Below are 24617 nucleotides of genomic sequence, written 5' to 3' on the forward strand. Positions count from 1 at the left end.
TGAAGATACTAAAGCTCTATATAGTAACAGTACCGAGATATGTAGGTTTGCTTGGGATAGACCCATTCGAAACAGTTTTTCGTTTATAACTTTTTACGATTACTTTTTATTATTAAAAGTGTCTTCTACAAAGTTGTTAAAACGATAACATACACATTTTTTTTATAACAACGATGAATCTGTAGCTCTCGAAACAACAAAGTTATTGTCAATTTTCGAATATTTTTTGATCAATTTACACCTTAAGCAACTTCCTTAATCGCAAAAATTCGTAGAAAGAACTTTATTCTTTCGATTAAATATAAAAACCTTCGTCTGACGGAGACTGCTGGGTAGGTTATGTATAAAACCAATACTCCTGAAAGCATGGTGGATCGACTGAATTAAATAATTTAACACAATAATCCATAGATTTATATGCGTAACAGAATTACCATCGATTTTATTTTTGGTGGAGTAGTGTATGAAATTGAAGTCAATATACGCAATCGATTAATTCTTCAACAGAGTGTATTATTTTACAAAATCATGTAGTAATGTGGTGTAATTTATTGTTGCATCGATTAACATTTTACCAATCCATATATCTAACTTTTTTTGGCGAATTGACCTGCGAAGGTGACTATAAGAATCATTCATTAAAAGAATGCACATATGGTAAAAAGTTCTGTTTTCAAAACATATTTCCAATGATACGAAGACATAACAGAGTGTTGGTGGACGTGGGTAAAGTTCATAAAAGAATGCACATATGGTAAAAAGTTCTGTTTTCAAAACATATTTCCAATGATACGAAGACATAACAGAGTGTTGGTGGACGTGGGTAAAGTTCATAAAAAATGGGACATTTAAAAAAATATTTTGGCGATACAGAGAGTCCTATGCTATATTTCACCCTAAGGAGGAAAATTTGGTGAAAACCAAAATTTCTCACTAGGGTGAAAATTTGTTGGTAAAAACCAGTCTTTGTACAGGAGGGCACAAATCCTTATTTCATACTATGTTGCGTTTCGGCTTCGCCTCATCAGAAACCGACACTAACACATTGTCGGAATAGATTAGCGCCGGCTTGACGCAAATCCCTTAAAACTAAAACACACTATGTGTTTCAATCAAACGACTGATGTGTTAGTTAGTGTCGGTTTCTGATGAGGCGAAGCCGAAACGCAACATAGTATGAAATAAGGATTTGTGCCCTCCTGTACAAAGACTGGTTTTTACCAACAAATTTTCACCCTAGTGAGAAATTTTGGTTTTCACCAAATTTTCCTCCTTAGGGTGAAATATAGCATAGTGCTTTCGCATAGGCCTGCTAAACCAAGACAAGTTTCGGCTTCACTTGTGTCTCATCGGCATAAACAGAACTTCTGCTCGAACGGGACATCACGTTTGATCAGTCGTTTGATTGAAACACATAGTGTGTTTTAGTTTTAAGGGATTTGCGTCAAGCCGGCGCCAATCTATTCCGACAATGTGTTAGTGTCGGTTTCTGATGAGGCGAAGCCGAAACGCAACATAGTATGATACAGAGAGTGTTAGTATATTCATTCACTTTCCATACAATCACTGCACAATTGAACAATATTTCTTTAAATATCATAGCCGAATACTGAAAATTGAGCCAGTGACAGAGAATCTCTGGAGGTATCTCGTTGAAAACTTCCTTTGTGTACATCATAAATCAAAATATATTGGACCAATCGTTTTCAAGGTTTGCACAGTTCTTCTACATATCCCCAGGTATTGATCGATGCTTTTAATTATTTTCTAGATATTTGAATTTTCGTAGCATTCTGCAGCTAAAAATGCAATTTTCGTTAAAGAAATCATAAAACTTATTTTTGTGAACAAAGTTATGATCTTTAATGATGTTATGATATGAAGGAGAACTGTGCAAAATTTCAAACAATTTGGATCAATAGATTTAGAGTTATGTTGTACATCGCATTTATTCGTGGTGTCTCCTGAAGATTCACTGTAACAGACGCAATTTTCAATATTTTGCGGTGAACATTAAGGGAAATCTTGCTTAAATGTTGAATTATTGACTGAATAGACTAACACTCTCGGTATCGCCAATTTTTTTTGAGCACGATATTTTTTTCGACATTAATCCTACCCCCTTAAGCGAGAACTGATTTCATCAGTAGGTGTCGCCTAACGGATAAAATTTGACCAAGATCGCCGACCACGCCACCAAATATTCGATTAGTTCCTTTTATGTATATGTCATCGTGAATTCGTCCTTTATAACAGTGTTGCATTCTTTCAGCATTTTGCTTACATCCAAATTTTGATTGATATTGTAAGTAACGTTTTCCGCAAGCGCAAGATTTAGTGGCTATTTTAGGGCATAGCTGTTCGGCCATAATCCAGCAATGTTGATTAACTTCAGATGAAGCGATCGCACGTGCAATTTTCAATTTAATTTTCGACAAATTTATGCAATTCATCAGTATTATATTGTCATTCGCGTAATAGATCTCTATCAAATAAATTCTTGCCATTTCATTTATGTGCTGGTAACCATACATGCAACAAAATTTTAGATTTTTGAAGTAATTGATGGATATTGCATCAGAAACCCTCCCTCTCCTTCAGATTCCGAAACCAACAATCATGTCCACCGTCTTGGTGGAAGAAATACTTATGCCAAATCATATATAATATATATAATATATAAAGCTAAAAAATGTTCTTCAGTGCACCCCCCCCCCCTCTCCCTTTCCTCGGATTAGGTACTTCTCACCCTTCCCATCGTGCACAAAAACCACCCCATGACCGTCTCCTTAGTGGAAGGAATACTTATGTCAAAATTGAATTCATCTCTAATAATCACATTGAATGAAAAGATAAGGATTACTTCAGAACCCTCCCCCCCCCCCTTTTTTTGGACCACTCCCATCATCCATCGGCTCAGTGGGAGAAATACATATGTCAAATACTAATAAATATGGAGATATAAATAATTCTTTGCCTAAAAAACAACCCCCCCCCCCCCCCTAAAGCTCAGTGTGCCCCCCCCCCCAAAAAACATACCATGAACATCTTCTTGGGGGATAGAATACGTATGCCAAATTTCATCAAGATCGGATTTGTAGTTTAGAAGTAGTTAGCGGACATACATACAAACATACATTGATTTTTATATACACTAAGGTTTTTTTTTACACGGGGGATACGTACCGTGTAAAAAAAAACCGCGGATTGCGAAATCCGTGTAAAAAAAACCGCGTTGATTGCGAAATCCGTGTAAAAAAAACCGCGTTAATTGCGAAATCCGTGTAAAAAAAACCGTGTTAATTCAGAAAACCGTGCAAAAAAAACCGCGTTAATTCCGAAAATCGTGCAAAAAAAACCGCGTTACATTCAATGCAAAAGACTTAGACGATTTTAGGAAAAGGGATGATTTCGGAGTTTTATCAAAAATGTTCTAAGTCCTTTTGAAGGCAAAAGACTTAGACGATTTTTGAACAGGATTTTTTTGCACGGATTATGCAAGTAGCACGGTTTTTGCTTTTTTCAATTCCTTAGGTTTTTGGAAAAATGGAAACGTCGGATCTTGAGGTTTCCTTTTGTCCCGCACTTTAACAATATGGTTGTTTTCGGTACAGTGTTGACGAGTAGGCACCAAATATCGATGCCTGAGGCCATTTGGAATACCAAGATGACGACTTCCGGTCTAACAGAATTTTCAATAACCCAATCAGTATGCATATTTTCCGAGCGGGCCTAATGAGCGCATGATAGAGATCAATGTCTGAGGCCATTTTGAAATACAACATTGAGACTATCGGCTTAGTGATATTCTGTATAAGTCACAACATGGAGTGTTTTGGAACTGGATTGACAAATATGCAGTTGCCAGAGGTCTGACGTCATTGTAACACCCAAGATGGTTCTGATTATTTAGTATAAATATCCAGCGTAAAACAAAAAGATACATTTATTTTTGTATATTTTGCATTTATAAGATAAGAAAAATGTGCTCATGAATGGATTTACTCGAATTTGAGTTGGTTCGTCTGCTAGAGCTCATCGAGCGAATCTTCATGCGAGACTCAAAGTCGAATCAAAAAGCTGACATAATCAGGGGGAAATAATAAAATCAGGTCTTCGCTGTATTATTAAGGGGGGCGTCTGGTGTAAAGTGCTCAAACCGAAAGTTATTTTGTTTTACGATTTTGAAGGCAAGGAAACAATGCATCTTTTATGTAATGTTAAGCTTTAAATTTGTACGTTTATTCTGTACGAAAAAAAATATTTGCACGGCCTTATTCTGCGCGGCGTGTGACGTGAGACGACGAAACTCACCTCACTTTACGTGACGTTTCTCACCCGATTCTGAGAGTCGACTCGGATGAGGTGAGATTCCTCATTGCGGTTAAATGGGAGTCTCACGTCACCCGAAGTGACTCTTCAGAATTGGGTGAAGTCACGTAGAGTGAGGTGAGATTAGTCGTCTCACGTCACACGCCGCGCAGAATAGGGTCGGCAGCCACGCAGAGCCACACATACGAGCTTTCCAAGAGTAGACGTCCAACCATTTCCACGTCGAGGAGCGCCGCGGCTAACACGATGACTCTTGATCAAATTGTTTGACACAGGAAATTAAGTAAAATTTGTAAAGCTTAGACTTGTAGTTACTCGATGAACCCAAAAAAAAGTTCGAGTTTAGGAAAATGGCTTCATGTAAACCGAAAAATCTCATATTTTTCTGTAAAATTCGTGCACTTTTCTTCAAAATAATAGAGAGAACCATTTTTTCATTCTGTTTTCTGTGGTTCACCGACAGGCTACACATATTGTGCATTTTCATAACAAAAATCAAGTCAATTCTTTGATTAGTTTTTGAGTGTTCACCAATTTGAAAAACGCGGTTTCGAAAAAAACGCTATTAAAGGATGCTCCATATCAAATTGCATCACGGAAAAAATGACGTGGAAAACAATCCATTTGGTATTTTCTCTTAAAAATTTGGGTGGAAGTAGTTTAAAGTGTATTGTTCACACTGTATTTTTATCGCTGTCAGTCTTAAGAAAATTGTTGCCGATAGATTGAAATCTGCGTGTGTCACAGCAAATACGCGCGAGGAATGCATGCCTGTTTAAAACAAAAGAAGTTCAGCGTGGTCACCGAGATTGCGGGAGACTATTCTAGAGGCTCAATACTAACAATTAAGCGGATAAAAAAGAAGTCGATTTTTTTGCCCACTACACCAGACGCCCCCTTAAGATGAATGAGATGTATACTAAAGCAGAGATGATGCTTATAGAGATGCGCGAAGACTGAAGCCAAAAGTTCCAATCGAACCCAAAACAACGGTTCCAAACTAGCAATGTAAACAAATATGGCGGATTTAGGAAGTAATGCGTGGGGAGTATCGAGATTGAAATGAAAAGAAATGCATGTCTGCATCCTGCATCCTTGATACATTTTTTCTAGTGCAACGAAAAACATGTAGACAGGCTCAGTAACGTAAATCAATGCGTTTCCAAGTTACATGATTGAGTATTGTGGGAAATATTTCAAAAAAGGAATTCGCCAAGCATTCATTAAAACTACAAGTCACTCGCTGTTTACACAATATTCCTGGTTGCCAAAACTAGCAGACAAATAATTTGTAAAACCGTGCAGCCAAATTTACTGTTTTTCTCGCCGCGTGTCTTTATATTTAAAACATCGTCTTGGCACTAAAATAGAAGTCACCATCTTAGATGAAAACATGACTTCCGGAATTGACATCCGGTATCTATTCATTAACGCTATTACAAAAATTCTCACATTGTTGTGGTAATTGAAAATTTTACTAAACCGAAGTAGCCATCTTGATTTTCGAAATGGTCTCAGACATTGATATTTGGCACCTACTCGTCAATCCCGTTCCAAAAATACTCATATTGATTGGGCTTTGGAGAATTCCACAGAACCGGAAGTCGTCATCTTGAATTTCAATATGGCACCAGACATCGATATCTAGCGTCTATTCGTCAATTCCATTCCAAAAATACCCATATTGATTGGATTTTAGAGAATTCCAATGAACCTGAAGTCGCCATCTTGGTTTTCCAAATGGCCTCTGACACTGATCTCTATCATGCGCTCTATTAGGCCCGCTCTGAAAATATGCATGCTGATTGGGTTATAGAGAACTCCACTGAACCGGAAGTCGCCTTCTTGGTTTTTAAAATGGCCTTAAACATCGATATCTGACGTCCACTCATCAATCCCGTTCCAAAAATACCCATATTGATGGGGTTTCAGAGACTTCCACTGGACCGGAAATCGCCATCTTGGGTTTCAAAATGGCCTTAAACATCGATATCTGACGTTCACTCATCAATTTTGTTCAAAAAATAGCCATATTGATGGGGTTTCAGAGAATTCCACTGAACCGGAAGTCGCCATCTTGGTTTTCAAAATGGCCTGAAACATCGATATCTGACGGCCACTCATCAATCCCGTTCCAAAAATACCCATATTATTGGGGTTTCAGAGACTTCCACTGGACCGGAAGTCGCCATCTTGGTTTCCAAAATGGCCTTAAACATCGATATCTGACGTCCACTTATCAATCCCGTTCAAAAAATAGCCATATTGATGGGGTTTCAGAGAATTCCACTGAACCGGAAGTCGCCATCTTGGTTTTCAAAATGGCCTTAAACATCGATATCTGACGGCCACTCATCAATCCCGTTCCAAAAATACCCATATTATTGGGGTTTCAGAGACTTCCACTGGACCGGAAGTCGCCATCTTGGTTTCCAAAATGGCCTTAAACATCGATATCTGACGTCCACTTATCAATCCCGTTCAAAAAATAGCCATATTGATGGGGTTTCAGAGAATTCCACTGAACCGGAAGTCGCCATCTTGGTTTTCAAAATGGCCTTAAACATCGATATCTGACGGCCACTCATCAATCCCGTTCCAAAAATACCCATATTATTGGGGTTTCAGAGACTTCCACTGGACCGGAAGTCGCCATCTTGGTTTCCAAAATGGCCTTAAACATCGATATCTGACGTCCACTTATCAATCCCGTTCAAAAAATAGCCATATTGATGGGGTTTCAGAGAATTCCACTGAACCGGAAGTCGCCATCTTGGTTTTCTAAATGGCCTCAGACATGAACATTTGGCATCTACTCGTTAATGCTGTTCCAAAAGCAATCACTTTCACTTTTCCAAAAATCTTCGAAATTCTTTGCATTCAAAATGGAAAAGCAGAAACCGTGTAAATTTCAAAATCCGTGCAAAAAAAACTTGGTCAAAAACCGTCTAAGTCTTTTGCCTTCATAAGGATTTTTGCTAAAACCGTGTTAATTGCGAAATCCGCGCAAAAAAAAATTGATCAAAAATCGTCTAAGTTTTTTGCCTCCAAAAGGACTTAGAACATTTTTGCGAAACCCGTGCAAAAAAAATTGTTGAGAAATCGTCTAAGTCTTTTGCCTTTAAAAGGACTTAGAATATTTTTGCGAAAAACCGTGTTAATTGCGAAAACCGTGCAAAAAAAAACCGTCCTAATTGCGAAAACCGTGTAAAAAAGTCGTGTAAAAAAAACCGTGCAAAAAAAACCGTGTAAAAAAAACCTTAGTGTACATAGATATTGGGATACGAAAATATCTAGTGCAAACAGTACCAGAGATATAATCCGAATAACAATTTTTTTTTGAAACAATTAGTTCAATTTTGTTCCCATGGACCGAGGGGTGGTTAAAAATGACACAAAAATTTAGGATATTATATGTTGGTTTAGATGAACAATTTCTTCAAAATTAGTTCCAATCCGTGAAAGTCGATCCCAAGTTTTAGTTTTTTGGCCACTTTGCGCGGAATGACCCATATATAAGCTATTTTTGAGGTAGGCCAAAATTTGTGAGGAGGAACCCTAGACCCCCCGAAAAAAAGTTTTGTTGACTCCAATGTTCGAATTAGCACTATAATCAGACATTCTAGTTGAAATTTGATTTTTTTAGAAACACCCGGATAATCGAATCATTTTCCCCGGATAATCGAATCCCCGGATAATCGAGTCTGACCTGTAATTGCGAAATCCGTGCAAAAAAAAGTCTTTTGCTGAGAGTTTTTTTACTCGGATTTTCGAATTAACGCGGTTTTTTACGCGGATTTTCCAATTAAAGTTGTTTTTACGCGGTTTTTTTACGCGATACGTATCACCCGCGTAAAAAACCTGGGTGTATACTAATTCTAACTTATAATTATGTCCAAATAGATTAACAGCTCCTTATTTATGTATGCTAAATCGCTACAAGCTTTATTAGGATGGATTTATTAACGTTTCTCATTGTTTATTATCATTTATTATAGCAAAGAATATTACAAATAAAAATATGCATGTGTTGTTGCAACAAATAGTATTGAAAATATATTTGTAGGTACATCTAAAAGTAAACAAGGATTTAAGTATACAAAATATACTTTAGTATTATAACATCTCCCACCAAAATAGCTCAGCACGACTCCAAATAGAACTCGTGCTCCCAATTTAGTTTTGGTTGGCTTCTCCGATCCAGCTTCAAGGTCCAGATACTGGCCTCGTCTGCATACCGTGGGGGTTCCGATTTCTCATGCGATGCAATCATGTACTGATTGTAGTAAAGATTCTTAATGTTCCAAGCACCGATCCAGATGCCACTGTCAATAGCCTGCTCGAAGGCCCAAATGCCGTCCGGGCGGGTTGCATTAATCTCGAAATGATTACTGAACACAGGAACACGATCCTCGTGGGTGGCCGTCTCCGCTGGTCCTCCGATAATATACTCCCGATGGTTGATCAATTTGAGGTTGTATAATGGTTCAGCGTACTGTCCAATTTTTTCTATTCGAAAGGCAGAGTTCGGAGGAGGATTTCTAGTTTTCTTGTGTGCAATTGCCAAGTATCGATAAAAGTTTATTCCATTTATATCGTGAAAATGATCGGTAGCGAATATTAGCCTACGAAGTCCGACACTTCGGATGCGGACGCAATCAACTTGAGGTGAACCAACACTTACACGATCGCTGCCCGCTGGACTCAGGACAAGAGCTAACGCGGCTAAGTGGAAATATTTGAAGAGCATATCTAGCGAAGTAACAACTAACGCGCGTGTCAAAAAATTCGGTGCATTTTAAAGCTCATGTTGTGCATTAGCAATAATCAATTATTTATGCTTTGGAGTGTTTTACTATGGAACGAAACGGTTTCACGAGGCACCAAACTGCACTACTTATACTGATCCAATAGTAAAGGGTGTCCCACATCAAATTGCATCACGGAAAAAACGCTGTAGATAATTACATAGTGTACCGATCCTTTCCAAGGTTTCAGATAATAAAATATAACCCATAAGTAAGCTTTTGGCATATTTTTTTATTCAAGTTCAATACCATAACCGTACGCTCGCACGGTACAATCACTCCACTCATTAGGCTCTGTACAACATCTGGCTGCAGCTTCTTCTGCACGGAAACCAACTTTTTCTTCATGTATTCCTCAGATCTCAGACTCCTTGGGATACTTCCGTAGTGCCCGTTTCATAATTGCCTAGTATTTTTCGATGGCCTTAGTTTCGGTGCGATGGGACGGGTTCATGTCCTTGGGTACGAAAGTGACTCCATTGGCTTCGTACCATTCCAGGACAACACTTGAATGGAAGATTGTAGGGCCCTCGTATTGCTTCAACAGAGGAAGCAGACGCTTCTGTAGACACTCCTTAAGGTAAATCTCCCCGTTTACAGCCCCGGTAGTCACGAACGGCCGACTCCATTTGTCACATGAGCAGATCGCTTGCCAAATCATGCATTAATTCGCAAACTTTGAAAGTTTCTGCTTCCTTACTTCCTCCGGAACATCACACTTGTGCTGGGCGGTGAAGAGCAGTAGCCTCGGAAGCTGCCGGATAAAGTAAAGAGTAAAGAGTAAAGAGTAAAGAGTAAAGAGTAAAGAGTAAAGAGTAAAGAGTAAAGAGTAAAGAGTAAAGAGTAAAGAGTAAAGAGTAAAGAGTAAAGAGTCAAGAGTCAAGAGTCAAGAGTCAAGAGTCAAGAGTCAAGAGTCAAGAGTCAAGAGTCAAGAGTCAAGAGTCAAGAGTCAAGAGTCAAGAGTCAAGAGTCAAGAGTCAAGAGTCAAGAGTCAAGAGTCAAGAGTCAAGAGTCAAGAGTCAAGAGTCAAGAGTCAAGAGTCAAGAGTCAAGAGTCAAGAGTCAAGAGTCAAGAGTCAAGAGTCAAGAGTCAAGAGTCAAGAGTCAAGAGTCAAGAGTCAAGAGTCAAGAGTCAAGAGTCAAGAGTCAAGTGTCAAGAGTCAAGAATCAAGAGTCCAGAGGCAAGAGTAAAGAGTAAAAAGTAAAGAGTAAGGATGATGAGAGCGGACACAAGTTGGGTCTCGATTGCTCTGGTCACGGCAACTAGGTTTCTTGGATCGATTACAACCAGCTTGTACCGATTTCATATTAAGTAAGTAATCGCCGAGGCGCCTTTTTTTGTTGGCCAACGATAATTGGGTCTGCTAATCTAACACGTCCCCGGAATCCATGTAGCCGGGAAGCGATCGACAATGGTGTAGTTCCTCCTTCCAGGAGAGTGGCACGGCCTCTTTCCTTAATCGACGAATGGTCGTCAATTGGGAGGTTCAAAACTCTGGTCTGTAGAATATCTATGAAGGGTAGCGTTACGTACCTTGTTCGCGGACGTGCTGCACTACTAGGTGATTCGATAAATCCTCATTGTTACGCTGCTGGGCTACTACAAAATCTTAGGATCTACGATTAGTCTTTTCCAATTGGGCTAGTCGCCAAATTCTTGCAAAGGCGACTTCTTACATTCACACCGATTCGAATCTTCCTCGTTTGTGGTTCGATACTTTACATGCGTACAAATTGCCGGCAGTCAGCACGTCGATGGAGGCGCAAGTTTGGCGTTAACGCGATTGATCCAATGATTTAAAATTCAAAATACGATGCATACTCGTTTTTGCGCTTCTTGCTGGGTGACGGTACATGGCACTCACGTGAACTATTGTCGGGGTAGCAGAGTACCGCGGCAATTGGTATCGGGTGGCAGAAGTCGAGGTCAACCGATCACTCCGAGTGATTGATACGATCTGTAGTTCTGTATCGCTTAAAATATATTTAACTTCTTCTCGATATTTCAGTTCACAATTCATCTGTTGAAAACGTAGTTCTATAGTTTTGTAATCACGAGTATTCATAAAAAGATTTATTCCCACGACCGACCCTAGCGTTGTCCCTTCGAACATTGCACTAAACACGCTTCCTTTCTTTTCAGATTCCTACCGGATAAAAACAACGTTAGACCTGCTGTGATTGGTAAGGACACCTCTATGGATTCCGGTCTTTGTCCAACACCCCACTACAATACTTCCATTTTGTATGACATGTGCCTTCTAAAGAATCAGGAAATGCTAGAAAGCATACTACAATCAGATCACGTTCGCCAAGCCATCATCCTGTTGAAGGTATGGCTTCACCAGCGACGTTTCAACGAAGGATACTATGGCTTTGATGGTGCCGTGGCGACTTTCTTTATCGCTCACCTAATGCGGGCTCGCAAAATATACAACACAATGAGTAGCTACCAGATTATTCGATTGTTCTGGAATCAGTTGGCCAACAGTCATTGGGATACCGCTGGTATATCTTTGGAAGCAAATGTGACTAATGATTTGATTAGTTACCACAAGTGCTTCGATGTGGTATTTTTGGGTAACTCGGAAATGTTGAACATATGTGCTAATATGTCCGGTGATTTGTACCGTCGAGTTAGGGAAGAAGCATCGGTCGCCATTCAACTATTGGACAATCAAAAATTGAACAGTTTTATTGCGCTGTTCCTCAACAAGTTTCCCGTTTATACCCAATATGATCATATCCTCAGCATCGAGAAGCCGGATCTAATTCAATCTGTAATAGAAACATTTGGTACCGATAGCGATAAACTGAACTACTTCGGCAATTCGTATGCACATTTCCGAAAAATGGTACATGAATTGCTTCGACAAGGTCTTGGACAGCGAGTGAGATTTATAGTCCCTATACAGATTCACCATAAGAACCAGTTGTGCTTGTCGTTCGGAATCCTTCTGAATGCCCATGAAGCATTTTCCGTAGTTGACAAAGGCCCGGAAGCGATTGATAAGCCTGCATCAGACGACTACCGAAACTTTTGGCGTGGAAAATCCGAACTACGACGGTTCAAGGATGGATCCATCACGGAATCGTGCGTTTGGGGATCGAGTACGGATCCCATCGGGCAGAAGCGGTTGATCTGTCGAAAGATTGCGCTGTATCTTCTGAATTCTCACTACGACATAACTGAAACGAAGCTGACCTATTCCGCCCATCAGTTCGAAGTTTCCGTCAAGCCAGATGGATCCGAACTGCATGAGACCGTCGAGGAACGCTCGCTGGCATGTATTCGTGCGTTCGACAACTTGAGTCGTATCATGAAAAAGTTGGACGATCTGCCGCTGACGATTAATTCATTAGTAGGAACGGATGCGGTATTTCGCTATGCAGATCCTGACCCCCCTAGAGCGACAGTCAAAGCTATACTCGTTAACGGTCAGCTGATGTTCCTAGCTTCCCATGTGATCAACGCAACGATACAACTCGAAGCAAGTGGCAAGTGGCCAGAACAACTCGAAGCGATACAAAGGTTGAAGGCAGCGTTTTACCTTAAAATTGCGGATTCGATTCGAGTTTATGCTGGCGCCACAACAGAGCTAGTGCCGCAGGCGTATGCTGACTATTTGGATGTAATGTATGGTAAGCAGGACTTTCAGCTAAGTTGAAATTTTTACATTTGTATCAAGATGATAAATTTATTATTTTTCCCAGAAAAATATCTGTTCCGGTTCCACATTGTCCACCAGCGGGAGATTACACTTCTTCGGGAGTATTTAGCCGATAATCAGGTCACGAAATTGTATCGCGACTCAGATCGAAGTAAACAGCTGGAAATGCAGGCAACGATCTTACCCAAGCTCACCAGCATCCTACATGGTTTGCACCAGCAACACTTCTCCTTCGGTTCGGTGGCAGCTATGGCCAAGCGGTGGCTCTACGCACAGCTAATCGATCCGTTCCTGTGGCCGGATGAATGCACCGAGCTGCTCGTTGCCGCGATGTACGAGAAGCAATGCTCGACACTTCAACCGCAGGCGGGTTTCTTGCGATTTTTGGAATACTTGGCCAACACCGATTGGACCAAGGAGTTAATATTGCTTAATTTTAATGAAGAAATTCCGGAGGAGAAAGTTGAAGAACTTGAAAAACAGTTCATCCATCGAAGGGATAGCTTTCCGCCGTTGGCCATAGTAACATCTTGTGATGCGGATAAGTTTGGTTTGTTTAGCAGGAGGGCACCCAGCCAGGAGGTTCTTGGCAGAGTTACATTCTTGGCAAAGAATGTAGTTTCAATAATTGAGCAAAATTTCAGCGTCATTAGAACCCGAGTGCATGTAAGAATCTGAAAAGTCAAAAAATACAGTTAGTGTAATTACGTCTATTGTTACAGATATTTTACAAACCTTCGTACGATGGGTATGATTTGATTATCCATTTGGAAGGAAGCATTGTTCCGGCGGTTGGAATAACCAGCATCGATAACTATACACAAGGCAAGAGAGCAAAGTTGCTGGAAGACGAGACCAAGAATCCTGCTGCGGGATTCAATCCAGTGCAATTTTACTTGAGCGAACTGCGGGAGGGTTACCGAAAGTATGCTGTTTTCTTCTACGATCATTGTGAAGGAGATAGGATTGCGGTTTTGTGGAGACCTGATGCGATGGGGGAGAAACCATTTACGGTAAGTAATAAATTACCCCCTGTTTAGCATGTGAAATGAAATAGATACTAGCATGGAGGGAGAGGAAGATCTCACGGTTAGTGCTAATTATTTATTGTAAGAATTCGAACACACAAAAATCTAATTTTTATCAGTACATTTTCTGTTTGTGGATTTATCTTAGCAGTTTTGCATAAACTCAGTACAGTTCGTACTGTGGAAACTGTGTTGAGTAGAGTAAACAATGCTCCCATATTTTCTCTATTTTTAATGTATGACTTGTTTCGTTTACGTTTATTTGTGTTACGACCTCACGAGTTGCCGGTCGAACGTAGATAGTGTTATCCGTTAAGAAGTTGCAATTTATCGTGAAAATATACTACTGCGACTCCACAAGGATCACGGGAGTAGGATATTTGTTATTAAGTATAGAAGTTGGATTCTACTTCTTCTTTACCGACCCCAGAGAGGTGACTCCACTATATGGACTAGATATTGCTCCATCAACTCATGGACTGGGAACAAACGGTTTTACATCCCTTCCGATTTTTTTTTCACTCGAACAGTCAACGAGTGCGGACGCCTCTTCAAGCGCTCCGCAAGTAATTTATTAATTAGTATTTTTTACCTACGTAAACAAACATCACGCGCGTGCCTCATAAGTCACAGTGCTATTTAACTTCAAGTAATAGTAAAATAATGCAGTGCGGTGTAAAAACTTGCAACATAAACGACGACTGCTTCCTCTGGAAGTGTGAATTTTGCAGCAGATCGTACCATGCCGCCTGTGTAGGTGTGCAGTGTAATCAGGAAAATTTTATCCGGGCATTTATGGTGCCTTTGTGTGCGGACTGCCAGCACATTATTAGGACAGAGGTCGACACACGCAAAATGATCTATCTACAAGATCAGCTGCTAAAAATGATGAAGTCGCATACGGACACACAACATCGAACCACAGCTGACCTAAAGAGCCACAGTCTTGAATTATTCGGTAGCATCGAACAATTACTTAACGACGTAAAGCAGTCAATGCAAGTCGTCCATAAAAAGAACGAAAATATATGCAGTAAACTAGGTCAGCATTTTCATTCTTGTGACAATTTGTTGCAAAATTCTATCGACACCATCAGCAAATCGACCAAAACAATATCGGACAATATGAATCATAAAATTGACGAACGGCTATCACACCTCGAGAACGAACTGCTTTCCACTAAATGTTCTGAGCCGTACCCTCTCGTCCATTCCGACCTATTGGAGGAATTGAAGGAAGAAGTGAAAGCTATTTCCATTGCAATCTCCAACATGACAATACCAGAAAATGGCATGAATCAATCAAAATCCCTGGCTGAAGAATTAGTGGAAAAATCACACGCTACAGTAATCCAACAGAAAATAGATCATACGTCTCCAGGCTGGCGATTTTTGGGCGATAAATGGCAATGGAAGCAGGATTGGACAAAATATGACGCCAAACAACGCATTCGACGACTTCAGGAGAAAGCTGCTGATAAGGCAAGGCGCAACCGAAAACGTCGTAAGCAGTCAAGTCAACGTGACAACGATCGCGCTAACAATCATCATCATAACGACAGTGGTAAGACGTCAGACAAATTACTACTTGCAACGGCGAAAAAACAATTTTCCGTTCTTCCCACCACCACCGAACATCCGATTGCAGGTCTTGCAATACCAGCAGTATAAACAAATTTCATAAACTTTAAAAAAGGTGACACCATCAACCCGTACCGTTCAGCTAACGAAAACATTCAACCCAAACAAAGGAAAGTGACACCTACCAGCGGCGAAAATAGTTTAAACACATTGGCAACCACATCTCAACATTCGAACACAGACAGCCAATTTGAACTGGACCCCTTGCGCCCTCCAATCGTACGCCTCACGTCACAATCAACGAATGGCGACGGTCGCTTTTTAAAGGCCAGACTTCGCGAACCAAAAATAATGAACATTGTACGCCTATACCTGGCATATATGAAGGACCAACACCCATCTATTTGCGTGGAAGGAATGACGCCGACCAGCATCAAAATGACGCTCGCATCCGAAGGACTACCGACCACTCCTGATCATCTCCTGCGCATTTTCATCGAAGTCTATCAGGAATATGGGCTAAACCCAGACGAAGCAGCAGCAGACCTTGACTCTTATGGAAAATTTTTATCAAGCGAAAGAACCAGGCGCCTTCAACAACTCCGCGAAGCTACGCATAAATTTGGAACGTCGAATTTTCGGAAGTAACGACGCCCTCTATAGAGGAAGAAAATATGACTGTAAGTAATTTAAATATTCCAAAAACTTCTTCGCATCCACAACAGAATTCGACTGAAATTTTGGTCTATTGCCAAAATTTTAATCGAATGAAAAGCCCAGCCAAAATGAAAGAAATCCATCAAAAACTAATTTCATCTTCTTTTAATATAATTCTTGGAACAGAAAGTAGCTGGGATGAAAGCGTAAGAAGCGAAGAAATTTTCGGAAATCAATTTAGTTTCTTTCGGCATGACCGTAATTTGTCTCTTTGTAATAAAAAGTCTGGAGGAGGAGTCATTATAGCCATAAATGCAGACTTTCCTTCAGAAGAAATAGACACCATTAAACATATAGAATTTGAACATATATGGGCAAAAGCAGTAATATCAGGAGAAGTGCACATATTCTCCTCTGTGTACTTTCCACCTGAAAATGCTCACAAAAAATCATTTGAACTATTTTTCAAACTGTAGAATCTATCATGTCAAACATGGAACCTGAAGTAAAACTGCATATTTATGGCGATTTTAATCAACGTAACACCAACTTCATCGTAGACATTGAAAACGAATCTATCTTACTCCCTGTCGTAGGCGAAAATGAAACACTTCAACACTTCTTTGACAAAATATCTGAATTTGGCCTGCACCAAATCAACCATGTAAAAAATAAACAAAATTCATATTTAGACCTCTTATTCACGAACTGCACTGAAGACTTCTGTGTTAATGCATCTTTAACTCCATTATGGAAAAATGAAGTATTTCACACAGCAATCGAATATTCAATTTTTATTCATCAAAACTCTTCCCCGAACGACTTGGAGTATGAGGAAGTGTCGGAATACCAAAAAACTGACTTCGAAGAAGTCAAACGTAGACTATGTAGAATAAATTGGCAAACTGTATTGAGTATAGAAGGAAATGTCAACGAAGCAGTGACTAAATTCTATTTAATTGTAACGAATTTAATCTCTAGAACAGTACCAGTAAAAAGAAGAAGAAGAACTCATGGCGGCCAGCAGCCTGTATGGTTCAACCAACATCTGAAAAATTTAAAAAATGGAAAGCAAAAGGCACATAAAATTTACAAGAAAGAACATAGCATTACAAATCGGCAAAACTATCTGGATATTTGCTCCCAACTCGACATAGCCATTAACACTGCACATCAAGAATATAATCGTAAAATCGAGACTGAAATCAAGACCTATCCAAAGAATTTCTTCAATTACGTGAAAACGAAATTGAAAAGTAGCAACTTTCCATCCCAAATGCATTTTGACGGACATGTAGGAAATAACAATACTGAAATTTGCAATTTATTTGGAAAATTCTTTCAAGAAGTCTATACTTCATATTCCGAAACAGACCGCGACGGCGACTACTTTTTATTTATACCTGAATTTTCAAATGACATTGCCGTCCACGAACTATCTGAACACGAAATTACCACTGCACTAAAAAACTTAGACGCATCAAAAGGACCTGGACCGGACGGAATAGCCCAATATTTTTAAAAAATCTAACAGAAGAATTCACTCTACCACTACTACATATTTTCAACATGTCACTGAAAAATGGAACATTCCCAGAAATATGGAAATCATCCTTTTTAGTGCCAATTTTTAAATCAGGCGCTAAATCGGACATCCGAAACCATCGTGGGATTGCCATTATATCATGCATTCCAAAATTATTCGAAAAACTAGTAAATGACAAAATATTTCAGCAAATCAAAAATCAAATAACAAGCAAGCAGCATGGCTTTTATAAAGGCCGCTCAACAACATCAATCCTTTTAGAATTTGTAACATTTACTGTAAATGCAATGGACAATGGCAACCATGTGGAAACACTCTACACAGACTTTAGTAAAGCATTCGACCGTATTGACATACCTTTATTACTCTGCAAACTGCAAAAATATGGCATAGAAAATAAACTATTGAAATGGCTCGAATCATATTTAACGAAACGTCAACAAACAGTTCGCTTTCAGAATATACTCTCGGAGCCAATTTCTGTCACCTCTGGCGTACCCCAGGGTTCCCACTTGGGCCCTATTCTTTTTATTTTGTACGTTAATGACATTACCTTTATACTCAAACATCTTAGAGTGCTTAAATATGCAGATGACATGAAACTTTTCATGGAAATAAGAAATGTCAAAGACACTGAAATATTCCAAAACGAAATAAATATATTCCACACGTGGTGTAGCAAAAGTCTACTCCAACTTAATGTAAAGAAATGCAACTCAATAACCTTCAGCAGAAAAATTTCAAATGTTCCCATAGACATACACTTAGGCAACCAACTTGTAGAAAAATGCAAAATTGTACGAGATTTAGGCGTAATCTTAGACTCCAAGCTCACATTTGTGGAACATTATAATACAATAATAAATAAAGCAAATAGTATGCTGGGCTTTATTAAACGTTTCACCTACAATTTTGAAGACCCTTACACAATAAAATCATTATACAATACATATGTCAGGCCAATTTTGGAATATTGCAGCATAGTATGGAACCCTCACACTGTCCTGTACGAAGAACGCATCGAATCAGTCCAAAAACAATTTATTTTGTACGCGCTTCGTAAACTAAACTGGACGACATTTCCTCTTCCATCGTATAAAGCACGTTGCATGCTCATTAATATACAAACACTCAAAGAACGCCGCGAATTTGCCATGCTTTACTTTATCAACGACATTATTTCTCAACGTGTACAATCCGCATCATTACTTTCGCAAATAAAATTTTATGTACCTAGCCGACAACTAAGAACTCGTAATTTATTCCAAGAACAATCTTTTAGGACAAACTATGCTAAAAATAGCCTCATCACTAGAATGATGCGTCATTACAATGAAAATTGTGTAATAATTGACCTTTCCATGTCTAGAAAACAAATCCAAAATGAACTAAACCGTATAAATAATGTATAGTATATAAGTAAATATTGTAAAACCATTCTATGTAGTCTACATGTGCTTGACGAAAATAAATAAATAAATAAATAAATCGCACTGGAAGGAAGATGTGACCACAGAGTTTTTCAGAGGCCAACTGGAATGAGTGGCGGTCACGCTTACCACTCAACCACTGGCGCCGTCTCTACGAGAATTGTATTGAGCACTGGAAGGTAAAAATTAAGCAGCTTCTAGCACTACGCAGGAAGCACCTATCTTTTTGAAAAAAGGTTTTTCGTGTTTCTTGATTCCACCGTTTTCAGGGAAAAATAGTTTTGAAACCCAACATACACTAGAAAAAAGTTGAGTATAAAAAGGTTAACTACCCTCTCTGTCTCCGCTCACTATACTGCTGTACGGTTGATTCTAGACTCTAATTCCATGGTATGGTGTCCGTATCAATCTACATGGGTAGATTGGATTGAAGTAATACAAAGTAAAGTCATTCGTTATGCACTGAAAAGCCTTCCGTGTCAAGACGCTATCAATCTTCCGCCATACGAAAATCGCTGCAGATTTTCCGGTCTACACACACTAAAAGAGAGAAGACGAGTAGCGCAGGCTGTTTTCGTTGCTAAAATACTTCTTGGTGAGGCAGATTCTTCGGAGTTATTAAATCAGCCAAACGTGTGCTTCGTCAACGAAGCTTTTTGCTGTTGGAACATAGAAATTCTTTGTATGGTGGTCAGGACCCTATTCGCTTCCTGTCTGCCACATTCAACGAAGTGTTTACTCAGTCTATTGATCTCGCACAAAGCAGGAGCAAAAAATCGCTACGTTAAAGGTACTAGTGAAGCAGGCCAGCGCTTTGTTCTGCACAAACAGTAATGTATCGTTGCCGCCGGCTGCGCAGTAACTAAACTCGTGCTAGACTCTCAGATCAGGAGATGGAACAACTAGTGAATGAGAAAATGGCGCCTAATCTCGCGGAAGTTACGTACATTAAGCTACACCACGTCCAAACTGTGTTTTGATTACGCTTAGAAGTTTAGTACAGGCCGAAAACTTCATTGCAACGAACAACATATAACACGAGATCGAATTTAATAACACCAGAATCAATATTCCCGTAAATTCGGATAACGACATGGTGGACGTTCGTATCCATGATTAAGCACCGCGCACTGGGAAGGATTACATCAAACGGATTATGTCGCAATACGGAGAAATGGAATCTATTATGAATGACACTTGTAAAAAAATTTTCACCGGCGTTCGTGCTGTGAGGATGGAAGTGACTAAACCAATACCTCCTTACATGACTATCGAATGCAAATCTCCGAAGGATGGCGTAATCTATCAGCAAACAACGCTGATCACATATCCCGGACAGACTCCAACATGCCAATTCTGTAACCAGACAGCCATCCGCGAAAAAACGTGCGCCAAAGCAACTAGGCAAAACTTATCTACTACAGCCAACTCTAACAAGCAGCCACCGACGACAACCGCTCCCAAACCAACAACTAGCATTATCAATAAAGAAGCAAATACTGCTGAAGACGGATTTACAACAGCGACCCGTAAGAACAAAAAACAAATAAGAAGCTCTGACCGTGAACACCAAGAAAGCCGTTTTGATGATGACATGGACGTGAACGATAACGCGAGAGGGCAGACTGAATGACCCCCAAGGCAACTAATGCTTCACCGCCAAGGAAAAATATCTCAACACACAGCAGCAAAATGCGTCAACAAGATCTGACGACTAATCTCACCTCACTTTACGTGACTTTTCTCACCCGATTCTGAGAGTCGACTCGGGTGAAGTGAGATTCCCCATTGCGGTTAAATGGGCGTCTCACGTCACCCGAAGTGACTCTTCAGAATTGGGTGAGAATAGTCACGTAAAGTGAGGTGAGATTAGTCGTCTCACGTCACATGCCGCGCAGAATAGGGCCGAAAGTGTCCACGGCTCAGTTGTGCTAATGCATTGAGCCGTGTCAAATAAACCTTTAGAAAAAACGAAATGTTTGCGGATTTTGACTTCAACGTGTCATACACTACCTTCAAGAACCGGCTCTTAAGGACTTTTGATTTGCCTGAAATTTGTTTTATTATTATAATTCTTCTTTTTGCATTGTGTTTTCATTTTTAATCATATATTTCTTGAATTTGAATTGTTGTTTATTGTAGTGTATTGTACTATATTATTTATCGAATCGAAAATATATTAGGTTTTTACGCCAATTTGAGAAGAATTTACATGAAAATTCACTTAAATAGGAGTTTCCCATCTGATCACTTGATAGTTAATATTTCATTAAGACCAAATGAAAAAAATAAAACTAAAATAAACTTGATGCAAACGTCACGACGTTTGACATAGATAAGGTCTATAAAATCGGTTTGCGGGAAAAGGTTCTCGGGCAAATACATCGCTGGGGAATCTAGGGCAGTACCTTTCCTGACAAACCGAGATCCAGGAACATCCGCATGTTAACACACAATGCAGCATGCATGTTTTCCTCAGCTCAAAACAACCAGCATACCTCTGCCTTGATTAAAAGTTAGCTTTATGTTCCACAGGGCAATGTACTAAGATCACTGATGTGTTTTCTATACATTAACGACCGCAATGAATCTTGGAATAAACTGAAGTAGATGTGTTTTTTAAAAAAATAGCTTTTTTTATCATCTGGAGCAGTTTCGACAAGTGCATCAGGTTTTAAAAGGGTGCAATTTAATCAAAGCATTACTAATACGCTGAACGATATTAAATTTGACAAGAGTGTTTCAATTGAAGAGTTATCATATTCATATGAAGCATTCCAATGATCAGTTGACTGCATAGTAAAATAGTCTTTTTTCATATTCCTCAGACAACCAACGTAAACGGCCGACTACTTTCCAAGGAAAAATCGTTGATATTGAATACAGAAGCAATCATACGAGACTTCGAAATACTTGGAAAGGGATTAGTGCGTAGCATAGAACGTAAATAGTCATCAAAAAACAAACAATATAATTCGTCCCAACGGTATGTATAAAATCTTTTTATTCTTCGAAAATCCACCAACCGCTTTTAAACCCACGAATTAGTACATTATTTACAATATCTCACATTTGGTTGAACTATATTATAGTATGGCTCATTCGCGGTTACTATCTCATTTGAAACGACGTCTTAACGAAATACGGCAAAGTACTCATTGGGGCGGAATAGTTGCTCAACCATCGACCTCCTTCGTACACCTGATTATTATTGCCGTCCCGCCAGGTACCCTTTGGGAGATAGATATCACGTTTAGACGCGAATTCAGTCAAAACCGGTGCAACCAGTATGTCGTCCCCGACGAGATATTCTGTGTGGAAATTGGAATGAGATTTTATTTTCTTCGAAATTTCTGTATATAGTTCTAATGTTTGGTAATTCGCGCAATATAACTTACCGTCATCAATTTTCAACGCAATTTCATCATCCGGATCCAACCACCAGATAGGTGGATTTACGGGAATACCTTCCGCTACGGCAAGTCGCATTCTCTGCAAAATATAGTCCGAATAGTCCTCGTGTAATGAAACAAAGCGTTTAGTTATTTCAACAGTCTAAAAATAAATTAAATTTAATTTAGAACATTAATTATCTACAATATTTTGTTCTGTGTAATTACTGACCTCCAGATCTATATCCCATGGTGTTTTCGAGAATTGCATACTGGGCATAAACGTGTTAGCCTGCATCCATCTGATAAACAGTTCCTTTGTCAGTATATCATCCCCGTACACATTACCACCGATCATATCCGGCAGCACGAACGGATAACCATTCAAGTTCATCTGCAGCAGAGTTGGAATCAGTGATTGCAGCCCGTTGTGAATTCCCCAGTGCGTATCCAAATCCAGCATCCTTACAAACACCGGCAAATCCTGTGTCGTCCAACCGGTTCGAACCTCTATCATCGGGCCGAACTCGGCACACATCCTTACAAAATTGGTAGTCATACTGGATGGGAACAGAGCTGTTGGTCCCTCTATATCTGGATCTTCCGGCGCCCAACTGGTTTCACCGGCGTCAAACTTGAAACTGTCGATGCCTTGTTCTCGCAACTCTTGAAGTCGCTGGCGGAACCACTCGACTGCCAATGGGTTGTTGAAATTGATGTAGGATGCTTCATTTTCGCCACTGTTCCACCATCTGGTATTATACCCGATTGATTCATTGTGTGATTTAACCAAGAAGCTGAGAAGAAAAAATAATTGAATTGGACAAAGCACTTCCAAAAAGTGTTACACCACTGCAGGACAACAATACAATTTTAATGATTAAGCACATTCATGAAAGGATCAGAATCTTACCCTTTAGATAGCGCTTCCGTGTACCACGGTTGGCAGTTTTTATTGATGAACGGATGAATCCAGACCGTCACTCGAAAGCCAATTTCTTTTAGCTGCTCAGTCAACTCCGTAATATTCGGAAAGGTTATCGAATTGAACATCAACGAGCCATAACAGGTCTCCCAAAAGTCATCGATGTCGAGTTGAGCGTTCTTGAATCCATAGCCATTAATCTCGGTGGCAAAATCTAACACCGTCTGCTGACTGATAGGTCTACCATAACGCACCCATGTTGACCAAATCGGGTACCTAACCATACGTTCGTCGGGTATACCGACTGGTTTGTTAAGCGCTTTATCAACCGCTTTCATGTGTGCCTCTTTCGCATCCCTTGCTATTCCAATGCGATAGTTGAATACGAACGTATCATCGTACGTGTAGTAAGGTAACTCCTTTTTGGCGGTAAACCTTAACGTGCTCTCGTCCTGATCAATAAACAACGGAACTTCTTTTTCAACGTAGAAAAACACTCCAGCCGAATTCAGCCAGTAGCGTTCCACAATCGCCGCACTGTCCAACTCTTTCGGTACGTAGGCATAATCCTCGAAACGTAGCCTTTGCACCGGATAATACTGTTCCTTCTGTTCCGGTCCACCATACCATTGGACTTCCCGTTCCCGAACTACTTGATTGGTTTGGATCACATCGGATATAATTTGCCCTTTCCGAAGTGTTCGCGTAATACTGATCAAGGAAAAATTGCTTGTATCTTCGAGGTTTCTGATTTCGATCTGCTGACCGTTGCCTTCCAGTCGAAGACCATCGGGGATAGTTTCTACTTCCGAGTTGTCGGTGAAGTCGTGGTCCAGTGTGATGCGCTGTATCAGCATGTCATCTGGGAAATGAAATAGGAAATGGAGAGTGTGGTAATTCGTGTAATTTATTTGGAAGGTGTAAAAGAAATAAAAGTATATCGAGCTATGGTGTTTTCACTTCGTCCGCACTTCTTCTACCTTACATGCGGCCATCTTAAGGTTGAACTGAGAACACTTCCATAAGCAACCATTTTGGAAAACGAAAAGCAGGTTTTTTTCACACTGCTGAAAAAATCTTCATGAAAATGAATCAATGCTTTTCAGAGTTTTACCAGTTGACGCTGTTTTTGAGCGTTGTCGTGTCCTATGTTCATTTGGAAACCAAAACGCCTACTTAAACCATACAAGCGCTTTATGAAATATATAACTATAATTTGTAGAAAGAATATTTCATTTGGTACCAATA

General features: G+C 39.7%; 2 protein-coding genes across 2 annotated transcripts in view; one reads left to right on the forward strand and one right to left on the reverse strand.

The window, feature by feature from the left end:
• The window catches only part of LOC131684877 (nucleolar protein 6), a 34597-nt gene extending 12562 nt beyond the window's left edge, over nt 1–22035 (forward strand). Inside the window, exons 3-6 of the mRNA XM_058968118.1 lie at nt 11283–12781; nt 12854–13476; nt 13533–13823; nt 21881–22035. Coding sequence (XP_058824101.1) covers nt 11283–12781; nt 12854–13476; nt 13533–13823; nt 21881–22003 — 2536 coding nt within the window. The 3' untranslated portion in view covers nt 22004–22035. The remainder of the gene's footprint in view (nt 1–11282; nt 12782–12853; nt 13477–13532; nt 13824–21880) is intronic.
• LOC131684880 (myogenesis-regulating glycosidase-like) overlaps nt 22027–24617 on the reverse strand; it is a 67658-nt gene continuing 65067 nt past the window's right edge. Inside the window, exons 4-7 of the mRNA XM_058968123.1 lie at nt 23358–24231; nt 22677–23241; nt 22451–22607; nt 22027–22363 (exon numbers count right to left, since the gene is read on the reverse strand). Coding sequence (XP_058824106.1) covers nt 22164–22363; nt 22451–22607; nt 22677–23241; nt 23358–24231 — 1796 coding nt within the window. The 3' untranslated portion in view covers nt 22027–22163. The remainder of the gene's footprint in view (nt 22364–22450; nt 22608–22676; nt 23242–23357; nt 24232–24617) is intronic.

This window comes from Topomyia yanbarensis, chromosome 2 (genome assembly GCF_030247195.1).
Source record: "Topomyia yanbarensis strain Yona2022 chromosome 2, ASM3024719v1, whole genome shotgun sequence".
Classification (NCBI taxonomy): Eukaryota; Metazoa; Arthropoda; class Insecta; order Diptera; family Culicidae; genus Topomyia; species Topomyia yanbarensis.